Below are 15,084 nucleotides of genomic sequence, written 5' to 3'. Positions count from 1 at the left end.
CCACACCTCTTGGTGTCCCATATAAAGGACATGGAAGAAGGAAGCTCTCTCTCTTTGCCTGCTTGTTCTTGCTGGCAAGTCCATTCCTTCACTGGCATTAGAGCCTACTTCTTCAGGATTCCAGCAAATGCTGAATGGATTCTTAGACCTTCCATTGGTAGACAGCCTGTAAATCATTCTAATACCCCCTCTCTCTCCCTCATACATACATATCTATATGTATATGTATATAGATATGTATGTATGAGGGAGAGCAAGCTCAGCAAGATTCCTGTCAACGTAGAACTTAAAGTAAAAACTGCCAAGTCAGAACTCACAAGCCTCTAAAAGACTAATGCTTAAGCAACAGATCTTAGGAGAAATGGCCAAGCAGCATAGATTAAAAAAAAAAAAAAAAAGGTTAAGCTTATCCCCCTCTCCCATCCCCAGAGGAAGCTGTATACATTTCTTTCCTACAAGAAAGTATATTGGGTATGGAGATGGTTGCCCTGCTCTTGAGTAGCCAGGTGTGGCTAAGGGGAGGTTGAAGCCACAGGTGTGCTGGCTAAAAGCCTGTTGACCTGGGGAGCGGAAATGAGAAGCTGGTATAATAGAGGAGCGTGGCCCTCTGAGCTCACTAGTTTGGAGAGGTGTGTGTTGGGCCCAGGCTGAGGAGACATGAAGGCTTACAGAACATCTGGATGGCAGAGAGCTCAGTAACACAGTGCTCCCACCACACCACTGTATAACCTTGCTCCTTTGGGGAAGTTACATAAACAGTGGGACCCTTTCATGTTCTTTTGAACCTGCTAATTTTTTTTAGTGTCCTTAGCTGCTGAATCCCTAGTCCAGTTGGCACTTGTTTGGAACAGATGCTGGTGTGCCTTCAGAGAACCTGCCCACTCTATAAAAAGGATCCATCACATAATGTTCATTTCTGAGAGGCTTTCAGATTTAGAAATGTATCTGAAGGACATGCAAATGTTCTCAGAGAAGCAAGGATGAGAAATCAGCCCACACAGGGGCCAGGGGCCAAGCAACAGCTGTGAACATCTTGGAGAATTTTGTAGTTAGGTAAGACACAGGTGCCACATGATTGAGAAATTCCTACAACAGCTGTGTCTAAAAAAAAAACAGGAGTGTCACCAGGCATGGCACATGTCTTTAATCCCAGCACTTGGGAGACAGAAGCAAGCAGATCTCTTGAGGTCTGGTCTACAGAATGAGTTCCAGGACAGCCAGGGCTACTACATAGTGAGACCCTGTCTAAAAAAAAAAATCATGAGTGTCGACTCAGAAGGCACCTGCATGAGTAAGAAAGGACACACCCAGAACACATAATACGGTTGCTGAATGAAAATTCCAGTGCTGGGGTGGGCTGCCTCCCTGAGCTGGGGTTGGGGTGGGGTTCCTCGGTACACACACACACACACACTATACACAGTTCCACTGCTGTTGGTTGCAGACCAGAACTAGAAGCTCCCTCCCTACTGCCTGTGCTGGGAGGTTGCAGAACACTGCAGGCCACCAGGGGAGAATTCTTACCATTGATCCTGCTCAACTGTGGACCTCATGTGTCACGCTATCAGCATGCTGTGCGAGATTCAGCCACTGAGCCATAGTCACATGATAGATAGTTCAAAAAACTGTGTTCCTTATGGATTTAAGATCCAGTTCACAGTGGGGACCCATGTCAGACCCAAAATCTGTGGCAAAGGAGGATGTAGGTTTTAGTGAGGAGCCATTGTTGTCTTGTTGAATGATCTACTGTCAGATTGTGCTCCCCCACTTGATCTTGCTCTTGCTTCCTACCCTTCCCCCTCTTCCCCTCTTTTTGAGACAGCATCCCCAGACACCTACCCCAGGCTTGTCTTAAACTCACTGTATGGCTGAAGGTGACCTGGGATTGCAGGTGTGTGCTCCAGTCTGATTTTCAAATTGGTTTCGAATTTCTGTGCTTATGCCTAGAGATTTTTGCTGTGGTTGGCCCTGGTTAACAATGCTTTTTGTATTAGAGAATGGTGGTTGCTGCAGAGACACAACTGGTCAAACTGCTGGGAAGGGGGGGGGGATGTTGAGGTGTAGCAGCCAGAGCTCAGCCCTGAATGGAAGAAAATAATCATACCTCTCTAGCAGTCACGCTCACTGAGGTACAAGGAGCACTGTAGAAGCAGCAATGGAAAGAATGCCAGAGCCGAGCCACAGGCAAGTGTATAGTGTGTGAAAATCTGTGCTTTAGGTGTGGCATGGCTGTTGCTATCTGGAAACCAGAGCAGCTGTGATTACCTGCATGAGGCCCTCACAAGATTGGCCCAATAATACTCCCTCATGGGAGGAGGAGGGAGCCTGTCCTCCCCAGGGATATGTAAGTAGCTACCAATTGCTAGAGGGAGGGGAAGACTGCCTGCCAATTGCCCATGTTCCTGTAAGTAGTCCTAATTAAGCCCATTGGTCATTATGCTAGACTTGGGTGGAATTGTTTCTTGGTTTGTTGTTACCCTACCTGAGGTAAGTAGAAATAACTCCCATGAGAAGTCACTCATTTTCCATAAAAGCCCCATGTGTCAAAGACCAGCCCCAGGGTTTTCCGATTGGGTGACAGAGCCTCATGGGAGCTCTTTAGGTCATTGAAAATGTGCTATCAAATGGGATTCTTGAGACCGCGTCCTTCCTCTTCCTTTCTTTCACTTTTTCCTCAACTCTGTGTGCCCGCCATGATGATGCCTACTGATCATGGACTGGACTCTACAACTAAGATTCAAATAAACCTTTTTTCTCCATCAGTTGATTGTGTATGGTGTTTGTTACAGTGATGGGAAGCTAACAATGTGTGTTCCCTCTCCTCTTCCAATGGGCCACCTCCACAGTCTTAGCAGCAGGCTCTGCTTCCTGTTGCTGTGCTTAGTGGAAGGGCAATGGACCTGGATAACCAGCCTGAGTACCTAACTTGGGATCATGCAGCCAAGTTCTGAGCTAAAGGCAGCTGTGGCCTCTGCCTTCAAGAGCAGCTCAGGCCTCAGTGTTGCAGCGGGGGTTTCAGCTTCTCACTTCTCTGGTCATCAGCACCCAGAGTAGAGAGAGATGCTGCCTGCAGCCTACCCTGGCCATGCCACGTGAAGAGCATTAGCACTAGCACGGGGTTAGTATTCTGCCATAACCACACCTCCAGCTGACTGCCAGCCACTCAGAGACGTTTGCATATGTGGTTCAGGATGTGCTTGCTCATACATGATCATTGCCATGCTAAGAGAATACTAACACCAGACCTTTATTTTTCTTTATATTGAGAAGCAGTACCAAGGGTGTTGGGGTAGGTATGAACTAAGGAATTCTCATAACTCTCAGGGGCTGGGTCCATCTCCTCAAGGGGATCTCTGGCTGACACCTAGTCTATAATGTCACCACATTCCAGGTTGTCCAGTTCACTCTGCATGTGGTCGACGTATTGATTGATCTCCTTCACTCGCTTACGGTTCCTCATGATCTCATCTTTGTGAATCTGGGGAATGGAAGGAAAACCAGGTGCTCAGTGTATATGACAGCTAACATCATAAATGAGTAAACTGAGGCCGGAGAGAGGGAAGGAAGATGTTTACCTCAGAGCCCCACCCACAACATGCACCACTGGTCTGAGTCAGGAGTTACAGATACAATGAAGTACATGGGTTCAAGAGTGTGACTAAGCCACACTATCTTCACGGCAGAATTCTACAGTCCCTAATTCTTTTCTGTACTTCATTTCTGATGGAAAATAGCACGCTGATTGGTAGCTAGAGAACTCGAGCCAGCCTGCTGGGTGGCTCGGCATTCGTCACTCACCTTGTCTAATAGTTGTGCACACCAAGAGTTGATTCCAGTCACCAGCTCATCCTCTCGGTTGTCAATCTTCAGAAGGTGAATGTCATGTGATGCCCCAACAGCATTAACAATTGTGTCTTTGTCAACAAAAAGCTGGAAAGTGAGAAGGTCCAAATGAGATCGTGTGTGTCATGCCCTGAGCACAAAGTGAGGGAGCTGAATAGAAGATAGGCCCCTGGGAGTCCCCAGGCTGTGTGGCACACCTAGTGGTGAGCCGGACCGTACCAGTCACGTTTGTGCCAGCTCATCCCTGGGCAACAGCTTGCTCCCCAGCCTGAGCCATGGCAGATGTCATGTGCAGTCCCCATCAAAAGCATGTTTTCTCCAGGGAGATCACAGGTGGCTAGCCAAGGCAGCTTCACTAGGCATATCGGTTTTCACAAAGCCTCTTTCTGGGTAGTCCTAAACCTCCGCTAGTCAGGTCTGGCTGGGTCTCCAGGCTGTTCCAACCCTGGGCCCTGTAAGCTGATAGGTGTCTACCTCCTGTTTGTCTTTATAACACTCCTACAATCAGAAAATCTGAAATCTCAGATGCACCAAAATCTGTTTGGATTTTTGGGTCAGAGATCTACAACAGTACTTTGTTTTGCTTTACTTTCTGGAGTACCAGCCTAAAACGCGCCAAAAATATGTCTGTCTGATCTTGAATTTTAATACTTGGGAGATCCAAAACCTCCAGGCTCCCAAAGGAAGATTCAGGAGGCACAAAGTATCCTTAATGCTCTACAAAGTCATGTGGAAAACAACCTGCTTGATTTTCTCTCCTGTCTTCTCTCTCTCTGACTTATTGACCACACACACTCCATTTCAGAACAGTGTCTGTGGGACGCTGGTTCACTACAGAATCCCATGTGAAAAAAGCCAGATTATCTGATATGGAACAATGGATCAACACAGTCACACCATAGGAATGACAGGAAGTCATTCAGTTCCTCCCTACTCAGACAGCAGGCCAGGCTCTGAGAAGCATCAGAAGATGAACACCTACCTGTCCACACTGAGGGTAACAGGCTTCTTTTGTTTTTGTACCTTTATCTTTAAAACATATTTAAATAAGAAACAAATATAATATGAATCTTTCCATAAACTTTGCTTTCTTATTACAGTGTTACATTGTACATAACATTCCATTTTACTCAAATTAAGACTTCACATACCTGAACATTATTTAAGCTTCAAATTACTCAGGAAAGAACAAACTATCATTAAGACTATCACTTTAAAAGGTTCTGACCTAAACTCTCTGCTAGATTGTTTTACTGAAACCATTCTTTGTTAAAGGAAGAATGCCATGTGTGAGGGATGAGAACACATCCACTTAGACTACTAAATACAACACTGTTACTAAATGGATCAAGGTCAAGTCATTTATTTAAACATGCAGATTCACTCTTTACACATTGTATCAACCACAGCTGGTCCCTCAATGAAATGAAAGTTTCTTTCATCCTTAGGTTTTACTTGGCAACAGTTAAAAAACACATTTTGTAAAGATGAGTTGATTTTTCTAGGTCATAGTTCACACCTGAGATCATATTCCATCAGGCAGAAGCAAGCCCAGACACTGCACATTCGTACACCCCCACATACACTCCGGCTCTCTATCAAAAACTTGAGTGTCAACCAGTACTAAGCTAAGCAGCACTTATGTCCCAACTAGTGCCCCAGGTTGCAACAGCAATTAGAGAACAAGAAAGACAAAACACTCAGTGTCAGGTTCTGAAATGTCTCTCAGACACTTCACACCCAGCTTGGAGGTCAGTTCACTGGGTTGTCCAAGCAACAAACCCCATCTTCAATTGCTGGCTGTCCTGCCACAGCTCCAGATGGGAGTCTTGAAGTGTGAGTCTTGGCTTTCCTGTCCTAGGCTGACATATCCTCCGTGCTGTAGCTCCACAGACAGAAATTCCACTAGGAGTGTCTGTGTGACTGGAGAGTCACCACTCGGGTACACTTGCATGTAGTCTCCACTGTTGAGGGATGGTGAACTAACAAACTTATTTTGTATAGTCTCCAGTGCAGCTCGGTGAGCATCTTCAGCTTGTCAGTCCTGTGAACATTCTCCAGCCAATTCGATGCATACGCGATGCTCTCCACTCCTGAGGTACTCAGAGTTGTAGAGTAGGGGTCATGAACTCCAGTATTTTCAACTCAGCAGCCACATCCAGGAAGAGCAGCTTGCCCAGCTCTCCCTGGATGTTTCAAGGCCAAGCCTCATCTGAGACAAAAGCAGCAACATTCCCTTTGTGACCCACAACTACAGCACCTACTGTGTCTCAAATGCCCAAATCATCCATCCTTCCTTCTTTCCTTCCTCCCTCCCTCCCTCCCTTCCTCCCTCCTGTTCATTCTTTTTTCTTTCTTCCTTTTCCTTTCTTCCTTTTCCTTTCTTTCTTTCCTTCTTCCTTTTCCTTTCTTTCTTTCCTTCTTTCTTTCCTTCTTTCTTTCCTTCTTTCTCTCTCTCTCTCTTTCTTTCTTTCTTTCTTTCTTCTTTCTTCTTTCTTTCTCTTTCTTTCTTTCTTTCTTTCTTCTCTCTCTCTGTCTCTGTCTTTGTCTCTCTCTCTGTCTGTCTGTCTGTCTCTCTCTCTTCCTCCTCCTTTTTTTGTTTGTTTGTGGGGGTTTTTTGTTTGTTTTTGGTTTTTTGAGACTGTTTGTCTGTGTAGCCCTGGCTGTCCTGGAAATCATTCTGTAGACAAGCCTGGCTTCGAACTCACAGAGATCCGCCTGCCTCTGCCTCCTGAGTGCTGGGATTAAAGGCGTCTCTACCACTGCCCAGCTACCTCTTGTTCCTTTTAAGTGCAGCTAAATTGAATCTGTGGTCATGGTGTTAGGAGGGCAAGAGGGTATCCCATGATCCACTGCCCATCCGTAGGCTCCTTCACTAACTAAAAAGCAGGGAAGAATTCTGCCTGCAGAGAACTTACCCTTCTGCCCTTCACACAAGAGTCTGTTTGCAACTGAGTCTGACTTCCTGAGTCCATTCAGTGCTCTAAGTGTTCCAAAATTACAAGGTTTTCCACGCATTATGCAGGTGCCACACTAAATTTCTCCTAAGAGCTTTAGATTAGACCCTCTCCCTGCATTTGTAGGAGCATCCTCAGTTCCGCCACAGTATGGTCACTGTTCCTATGGCTTTGCAATGGCCTCTGATGAGCTCATTTGCATTCATTAGCTTCAGACTGAGAACGATGACCTGGACCTGCATGCACCAGCGTAAAGCTCCTTCCTCCTCAAAGCTTTGTTTCCAATTCCTTGACTATTACTTTATTAGCAGATGCCTGAGGCGATCTGGAAGGGGTCCTGCAGAACTCATCCCCTTCTCCATGGTGGTTCTTCAATATTATCTATCAGGAAAGGAGCATCCTCCCATCCAAAAGTAACTGCAGAAGAGGAATTATCCCACAGCAGTGCAGAGCATATACTGCCCTGAACTTCAGAAAGAGGTACAGCCACAACATCAACTCTGGTATTTCTTCAAGCAGCTTTTGGGAATTTGCAGCTCCTTCCATGGACCAGACCTGAGCATTGACCCAGCTCTTGCAGCTGCACTCCTGCATGGATGTCCAGAGCGCCCAGAGTGCAGGTGACATTCCTCCTTTCTGTTGGCTCTGAGCTCTCTCTTCGGCTTGGAGTCTTGAATTTCCTGACCAGGTTGGAAATGCAGGAAAGCTGGACCAGGAGTTGGCTTCAGAGGGTTGCTTTGGAAACATCCTAAGCCATGTGACTTTGTAATCATGATCTGTGCACGATTCTTCTGGGTAGCAGAAGCCAGCTTGCTTTCCTCCTCAGCCCTCTTCCTCTTCTGGACCATTCTTGCTATAGGCCCAGGAAACATTTTGTTGAGCCAAGCTGCCTGGGTCCAAATCATAGCTCTGCTGCTGTCAACTCCATGCTCCCCTTCCCTCTGGATGGAAACACAGTGGTGCCTACTTCCAGGTCTATCTGGGGACTGAAGGGGCCGTTTTGTGCCCAGCCTTCTCGGCAGGCTGGCTCTCAGAGGCTGCAGCATACACCAGCTATTGGTGTGGGCATACTTTCTCGTAGTCAATGTTTTTCTCCGGAGAAAACAGGTCATTTCATTGCTTCTACGAAAGACAACTGTGGGTTCTGGGGATTTCTTGTCTATGACTGTGAATGTTACTAAGGAGAAGGGGCTTTCCCAGGCTCTCCCCCAGGAGGTTTTGGTTTTACTTTGTTTTTTTGAGACAGGGTTTCTCTGTGTAGCCAGGCTGTCCTGGAACTCATGAGATCCCCCTGTCTCTGCCTCCCAAGTGCCGGGGTTAAAGCTCTTGGCTGACTGGCTCCTCATGGGCTTTAAAGGCAGTAGTCTATTTCAGTCTTGCTGGTGAGTCTAAGAATCCCTTAGCAGAGAGGCCTGCTGCCATGGGCACCCCTGAAATGCCTGCCAGCTGTGGTGAATAGGGAAGGGCGTGGTGCTGACTACAGTCACAGGCCCAGCACTGTCTGTCAGACTACAGTCAGAATTCAGACTCTCTTCCTCACTGGTTGTGCCATTCTTACCACACATCTATGAGCCTGCCTTGCCCAGTGTTCTCACCCATAACCTCAAGTAGCGATGGTGCTTCCTTTGGTGAGGAAATGAGTGCACACGTGGTCAACAGGCTGGATGGTGGTAATCCTCTAACGAAGAAACTTTGTTGCCAGACACTACAGTGCTAGACAAGGCCACTTGGGTGAGAGAACAAGCTGACCTGCCTCTCTGCAGATGGCCTCTGGGGCCTGTATTTTACTGTGTGCTAGTCACTAGGGAGTGAGCATGGTTCTGTGATGCTGTTCACTGTGTGTCACAGACCTAGGAACTCTACCACTCCATGAGTACTGTCACAGACTTCCAGAACTTCTCAGAGGAGACTTGCTGCTTGGTTAGGGCAGGGCAGTGTTTTCCTGTCTGGTCAACAATGAGCTCTGTATGTGGCTTGTGGAGAGGAGGTTAGTGTGACTGTGGCCCTGCACCATGCTGCTGTGACTGGTGTCTGTCCTAGCCTCAGAACAGAGGCTACAGGGTCCAGGTTGCTGGCCTTCTATCTGCACAGCTCAGCCTCGCTCCTGATACCATAAAGATTTAGTGAATACATGTTTTCATCCACCCAACTCCATGATCATTCCCGGCTGCCATGCTGGATGCTCCTGCTGGCACAGGCGGTCCATGGTGATGAGAAGATCCTCTCTGTCCTCCCTCACAAGCTTATATAAAGTATGAATAGGTGTGGAAACAAATCACATGAGCCAGAGTTTAAAACTGTGACCTGACGGACAGGGTGTGGAAAGGGGACAGTAGTTTAAGAGGTACTAAGGGAAGGCCTCTCAGGAGAGCTAGCACTTGAGCTGAGATCTAAATGGCAAGGACAAAAAAAGCACATAGAGACAGAGGAGTGAGCATGTCTGCCAGATAGAATGTGGACTGCTGGCTTTATGTCAACTTGATACACACTAGAGTCATCAGAGAGGAAGGAGCCTCAATTGAGGAAAGGCCTCCATAAGATCCAGCTGTAAGGCATTTTCTTAAATAGTCATCAATGGGGGAGGGTCCAGCTCATTGTGGATGGTGCCACCCTGGGCTGGCGGTCCTGGGTTCTATAAGAAAGCAGGCTGAGCAAGCTATGAGCAGTAAGCCAGTAAGCAGCCTTCCTCTAAGGCTTCTGCATCAGTTCCTGCCTCCAGGTCCCTGCCCTGCCCTGCCCGAGTCCCTGCCTTGACTTCCTCAGTACTAGGTTATGACCTGAGAGCTATACGATGAAATAAACCCTTTCCTCCCCAGTTGCTTGGTCATGGTTTCATTACAGCAGTAACTAAGACAGAACGTCTGTTGAAAGGAGCAAGCCTGACAGAGGGGAGCATCCCAGAGGCTGGTCACTGAGCATCAGAGCCTGGGGTGGGAGCTGCCAAGGAGGCAGGTCTAGTCTATGGGAATGAACTCTCTTGAAGGTCACAGAAAGCTGGGAGGGGTGAGGATTGCGTAGTCTGGGTTTCCAGTGGACCTACCTGTCTGCATATTGAGAACAGTTTACAAGAAGGCAGCAAGGCACCAAGAGGCAGGCAAAGGGCATGTGGACCATGGCCTGGTGATAGCACAGTGATGGAGAGTAGCTGAGGAACTCAGTAGTGTATGAGCAAAAGCAGGCCCCCAAGGGAAAGTATTTCGACCTGTGCCCATTAATCCTTGCCTGGAGCCCTTTCCTAAGCTGCTGGAGCTCAGGCTGGACTCAGATGCCTCCTTAGGTGTAGACCCAATGATGGATTCCCAGTATTCACCACTACCCGCCCTGGTGGAAACTGGGACAGTGTGGAGGTGGGCCAGACATGAGGCTTGGGGGTACAGCAATGTTGCAGTTCTCCTTACAGACACTGTATGGTTAAGATGCCTGAGGGAGGGCTGGAGAGATGGCTCAGAGGTTAAGAGCACTGACTGTTCTTCCAGAGGTCCTGAGTTCAATTCCCAGCAACCACATGGTGGCTCACAACCATCTGTAATGAGATCTGGTGCCCTCTTCTGACTTGCAGGAACACATGCAGGCAGAATACTATAAACATAATAAATAAATAAATCTTTTTTAAAAAATGCCTGAGGGAGCTCTCCGGCTTCTACCTCTATTTGCAACTGCTTCCTTAAAAAAACAGTACCAGAAGACCGCATAGAAAGGACCGTGTAACCACCTGACCATCCTGAACTGTGGGCATCTTGTTGGTCTATTTCAGCAGTTGATATTCCTGCAAAGCAGGCTACTGTCTCCTTCAGGTGAAGAAACCGAGGCTCCCAGAGCTTGTCATGCTTAGGTAAGCCATGAGTTGGCTGCGTTTCACCTCTCTACTTTCTGACCCCCAGCAAAGCCCACCGTGCCCGGTCCTGCGCTCACTCACCGCCCGCACATCGTCAGGCAGGTCCTCATCCATCTCGCCCTTGAGGATCTTCTCCAGGGTGTTGATGGCGATCTCCAGGATCTTCTCATGGTGATGGTTCTCCAAGTCCCGGCACTGAGCCATCCTGCAGTTGTGAGTTAAAGCCAGGGGCAGAGCAAGCCAGGTGTCTCTCGCCTGTGGCAGGGCCTCTGCTGAACAAGGCTACTATCTCCACTAGAGAGACCAGTGTCTAAGTCAGTGGTTCTCAACCTTCCTAATGCTGCGACCCTTTACTACAGTTCCTCATGTTGTGACCCTCAACCATAAAATGATTGTGTTGCTACTCTGTAACTGTAATTTTGCTAATGTCATATGAGTCATAATATAAATATTTGATATGTAGGATATCTGACATGTTACCACTGCTCGAAGGGTTCAAGATCTGCTTCAAGGTGCTAAGGGCCATCATGGCCATCAAGCTGTCACCCCATGCATCAAAGCCCAGGGCCATCGTCAGGTCCTCATATCATTCCGGTCCTTATACTGGGTCATTACTGTCCCTCAGGGTCCTCACTCTCCTCTGTTCCTCCATCCCCATAGCTTCCCAACACTGCAGTAGACCTCACTGGTCTCGCATACTCTCTTCCTCCTTCTCCTGGAAGAAGACTGAGGATTTAAGTAGCCAGTTCCTAGCTTAGAGCATCCTGGCGCTTCCATTCTCTGGCGCGGCCTGAAGTCCTCATGTGGAGACTTGTTTTCTCAGGTTCATCCTCGGGATCTTTGAACACACTGCTTCTGCTGACTGGACTGTATCGACTTTCACCTGTTCCTGTGGCCACCTGCAGGTCTTTTAATGTTTAGGGAGACCACTGACCCTTTACCCTCCATACCACTTGGTACTTGAATGACTGCATGCTGGACTCTGAGCCCCAGGATGGTAGAACCTGAGTTCCTTCTGGGGTGGAACTGAGCACTTTTTCCCCATAAAGGGCTGGCCATGCTTCAAACGTTGGTTTCTAACCTGAACAGTAGCCTGCCAAGCTCCTTTTAACTTGTCCTGTCTGCACAGTGGATGTTGCCTAATCCCAGAGTGTTTTCCCGCAATAAAAAGTCAGGCAGTGATTCCGAGGTGTCAGTGTCCCCATGAACATCACCCACTTAGGGACATATGCAAGACTACTGCACTGAAGTCCCTCTGGGCTTCCAAACTGGCATTCTAGCAAGGCCATCACTGTGTAGTGTCGGGAACCACTTCAGGTGTCATGGAGTATACTCAGTGATCACCCAATGTGCATCCTATGATAGGAAGGACCTCTTCCTCGATGCAAATTGGTAGCTGTTACATTCTTCTACTTTCAAAAATGGAGAGCTGTGAACTAGGACCCTGTGGGGAGTATAAACGCCTTCTTGGGGTGAGGTTTAGGTCTTTCTGCAAATCCATGGGGGGTAAGTATTTTGGGTAGGAACTGAAGCATGATCTAGAGTGCTGGCTTTACTCTGTAGCAGGAGCAGCAGGGGGTGTGGCTCTGCACACACACACACACACACACACACACACACACACACACACACACACCGCTTGTTCACACACTGCTAGTCTCTACTTACCCTTTTCTTTTCTTCAGTGCTGGGGATCGAACCCAGGGCTCACACCTGCTAAGCAAGTTCTCCTCTGAGCTATCCCTTGATCTCCTCTTAATTTCTGAAGAGGCTTCATTGGCCTTTGCTTTTTGTTAAAAAGCCTAGGGGCTGGAGATTTAGCTCAGTGGTAGAGCGCTTGCCTAGCAAGCGCAAGGCCCTGGGTTCAGTCCTCAGCTCCAGGGGAAAAAAAAGAAAAGCCTAGGCACCTTCACCCTAGCTGCTCTAGCGGCCAAGACAACCCTCAGGAGCCAGTGGTGCCTTCCCATGGGGTGAGGTAGGGCCCATCACAGGAAGGATATAGACTTTGGACATTTTCAATAAATAGTCCCACCAAGTCAGTGATGTTTCTTTCAAACATGTTTATAGTCTCCTGAAAATGATACAGAAGATAGTCAATACAGGTATCGACATCCTTGGCACCACCTCCAATCACAGACCCTTAGAGGCAAAGACCACCCTGTGGGGGTATTGTGTTCCCCAAAATATTGTGTACCCTAATAAATTTATCTGGGGGTCAGAGAACAGACAGCCACTAGATACAAAGGCTAGAAAATGGTGGCACTCACACCTTTAATCCTAGCATTCCAGAGATAGAAATCCCTCTGGATCTCTGTGAGTTCAAGGCCATATTGGAAATAGCCAAGCATGGTGACACGCCTTTAATCCCAGAAAGCCAGCCTTTAATCCCAGGGAGTGGTGGTAGAAAGCAGGAAGATATATAAGGCGTGAGGGTGAGAAACTAGAAGCATTTTGGCCTGGTTAGGCATTTTGGCCTGGTTAAGCATTTGGCTGGTTCAGCATTTGGCTGGTTAAGATTTTAACTGGTTAAGCATTCAGGCTTTTGAGCAGCAACTCAGCTGAGAGCCATTGGGATGAGGACTCAGAAGCCTCCAGTCTGAGGAGACAAGACCAGATGAGGATTCGGCGAGGTGAGATAGCTGTGGTTTGTTCTGTCTCTCTGATCTACCAGCATTGACCCCAATAACTGGCCTTGGGTTTGATTTTATTAATAAGAACTTTTAAGATTCATGCTACATCTGGCGCCCAACGTTCGTGGTACGAATTCATCAAAAAGCTGTTTGCCTGTGGCCTTGTGAGCCCCAGCTCAGGCCCAAGCTACACTCAGCTGGTTGTGGTGGCACACGCCGGTTGGATTTGCTGAAGGAGACAGGCAGGAGGATCCCGAGTTTGAGCCAGCCTAGGAGGCTTGGGAGAAGCTTTGGCCCGGACTGAGCCACAAACAGTGGTGGGACCATGGAAGCAGTGGCTACTGCTCCACGTTGCCAGCTCCTTCTCATCATGTTGGTGACTGCGGTGATGCTGCTACCTGGGACGAAAGGTTTACTGCTGCTGGTTCAGAGAAGAATTGCCAGGACCATCGTGTTACAAGAAAGCATCGGCAAAGGTCAGTTTGGAAAAGTTTGGCATGACAAATGGTGGGGAGAAATTGTTGTGAAAATTTTCTGTTCTAAGGAAGAACGTTCATGGTTCCAAGAGACAGAAATTTATCAGACTGTGATTGCTCCAAACCACAGAGGAGGCAAAAAAAAAAGTCTGCAGGAAACCATGACCATGCCTAACAGTGACTTTGAAATCTTCAAAAAGATGACAGGATCCTACAACGATGATTCCACATGGACTATGATAAAGCCATTAAGCCGATTAACACCATGGAAAAATCGACTTTGGACTACAAACTGGTCAGGACAATTTCGAGAGGACTAGTTGAGATGATCCAGCCTGACAGACTACTCGAACAAGGACTTGAAACAAGCCCTGAACTTTCCTATTATGCAGAGATTGGACAAATGATACAGGACTTGATGATTAACCCAAAAATTTTCTTTTCAAGATTCCCTAAAGATATCTTCACCCCTAGAAAGCAAAAAGAAAAAGAGAATATAGATATGAGATAGATCATTGAATCTACTCTGAGAAAAAAGATAAAAGAGAATATAGATATGAGATAGATCATCGAATCTACTCTGAGAAAAAAGATAAAGAAATAATAGGATAAATAGGTAGATCATTGAATCTACACTGAAGAAAAGGGGAAGATATAAAAATAACAAAAGGTAGACTACTGAATCTATTATGAAAAGAAAAAAGAGAAAATATGGATATGGTAAGATAAAAAGGGAGATTTTGGAATCTACTTATAAAATGGAACTACTTGTTTTAAATAAGATAAGTAATGAAAATTTTTTGGTCTGAGTTTTTCAGATGTTACTGGACTGGACATTGTTAATATATATAATGGAGTTTTTATCTGAATCTGTAAAATGTTAATGGACTAGACATCACTAATGTAATTTTTGGCTGTATATATTGTATATACTTATTGGATAGTTTTTCTTGTATTAGTTATAAGCTTTTTTTAATTTTAGACAAAAGGAGAGGAGATGTGGGGGTATTGTGTTCCCCAAAATATTGTGTACCCTAATAAATTTATCTGGGGGTCAGAGAACAGACAGCCACTAGATACAAAGGCTAGAAAATGGTGGCACTCACACCTTTAATCCTAGCATTCCAGAGATAGAAATCCCTCTGGATCTCTGTGAGTTCAAGGCCACATTGGAAATAGCCAAGCATGGTGACACGCCTTTAATCCAGAAAGCCAGCCTTTAATCCCAGGGAGTGGTGGTAGAAAGCAGGAAGATATATAAGGCGTGAGGGTGAGAAACTAGAAGCATTTTGGCCTGGTTAGGCATTTTGGCCTGGTTAAGCATTTGGCTGGTTCAGCATTTG

The 15,084-nt window shown here is 46.8% G+C and overlaps 1 protein-coding gene and 1 pseudogene across 9 annotated transcripts in view; both read right to left on the bottom strand.

The window, feature by feature from the left end:
- Positions 1-3,223: 3,223 nt before the first annotated feature.
- Drc3 (dynein regulatory complex subunit 3) overlaps positions 3,224-15,084 on the bottom strand; it is a 44,229-nt gene continuing 32,368 nt past the window's right edge. For all 9 annotated transcript variants that reach the window (XM_028856499.2, XM_028856497.2, XM_037201607.1 and 6 more), the window contains 4 exons: positions 12,636-12,706; positions 10,717-10,840; positions 3,799-3,930; positions 3,224-3,478 (listed from right to left, as the gene is read on the bottom strand). In XM_028856499.2, the coding sequence (XP_028712332.1) occupies positions 3,365-3,478; positions 3,799-3,930; positions 10,717-10,840; positions 12,636-12,706 (441 nt within the window). In that variant the 3' untranslated portion in view covers positions 3,224-3,364. The remainder of the gene's footprint in view (positions 3,479-3,798; positions 3,931-10,716; positions 10,841-12,635; positions 12,707-15,084) is intronic.
- Positions 6,551-9,339, bottom strand: LOC114682565 (annotated as a pseudogene).

The sequence above is a fragment of the Peromyscus leucopus genome, chromosome 8b (assembly GCF_004664715.2).
Source record: "Peromyscus leucopus breed LL Stock chromosome 8b, UCI_PerLeu_2.1, whole genome shotgun sequence".
NCBI lineage: Eukaryota > Metazoa > Chordata > Mammalia > Rodentia > Cricetidae > Peromyscus > Peromyscus leucopus.
This window is presented reverse-complemented; position numbering and strand designations above follow the sequence as displayed.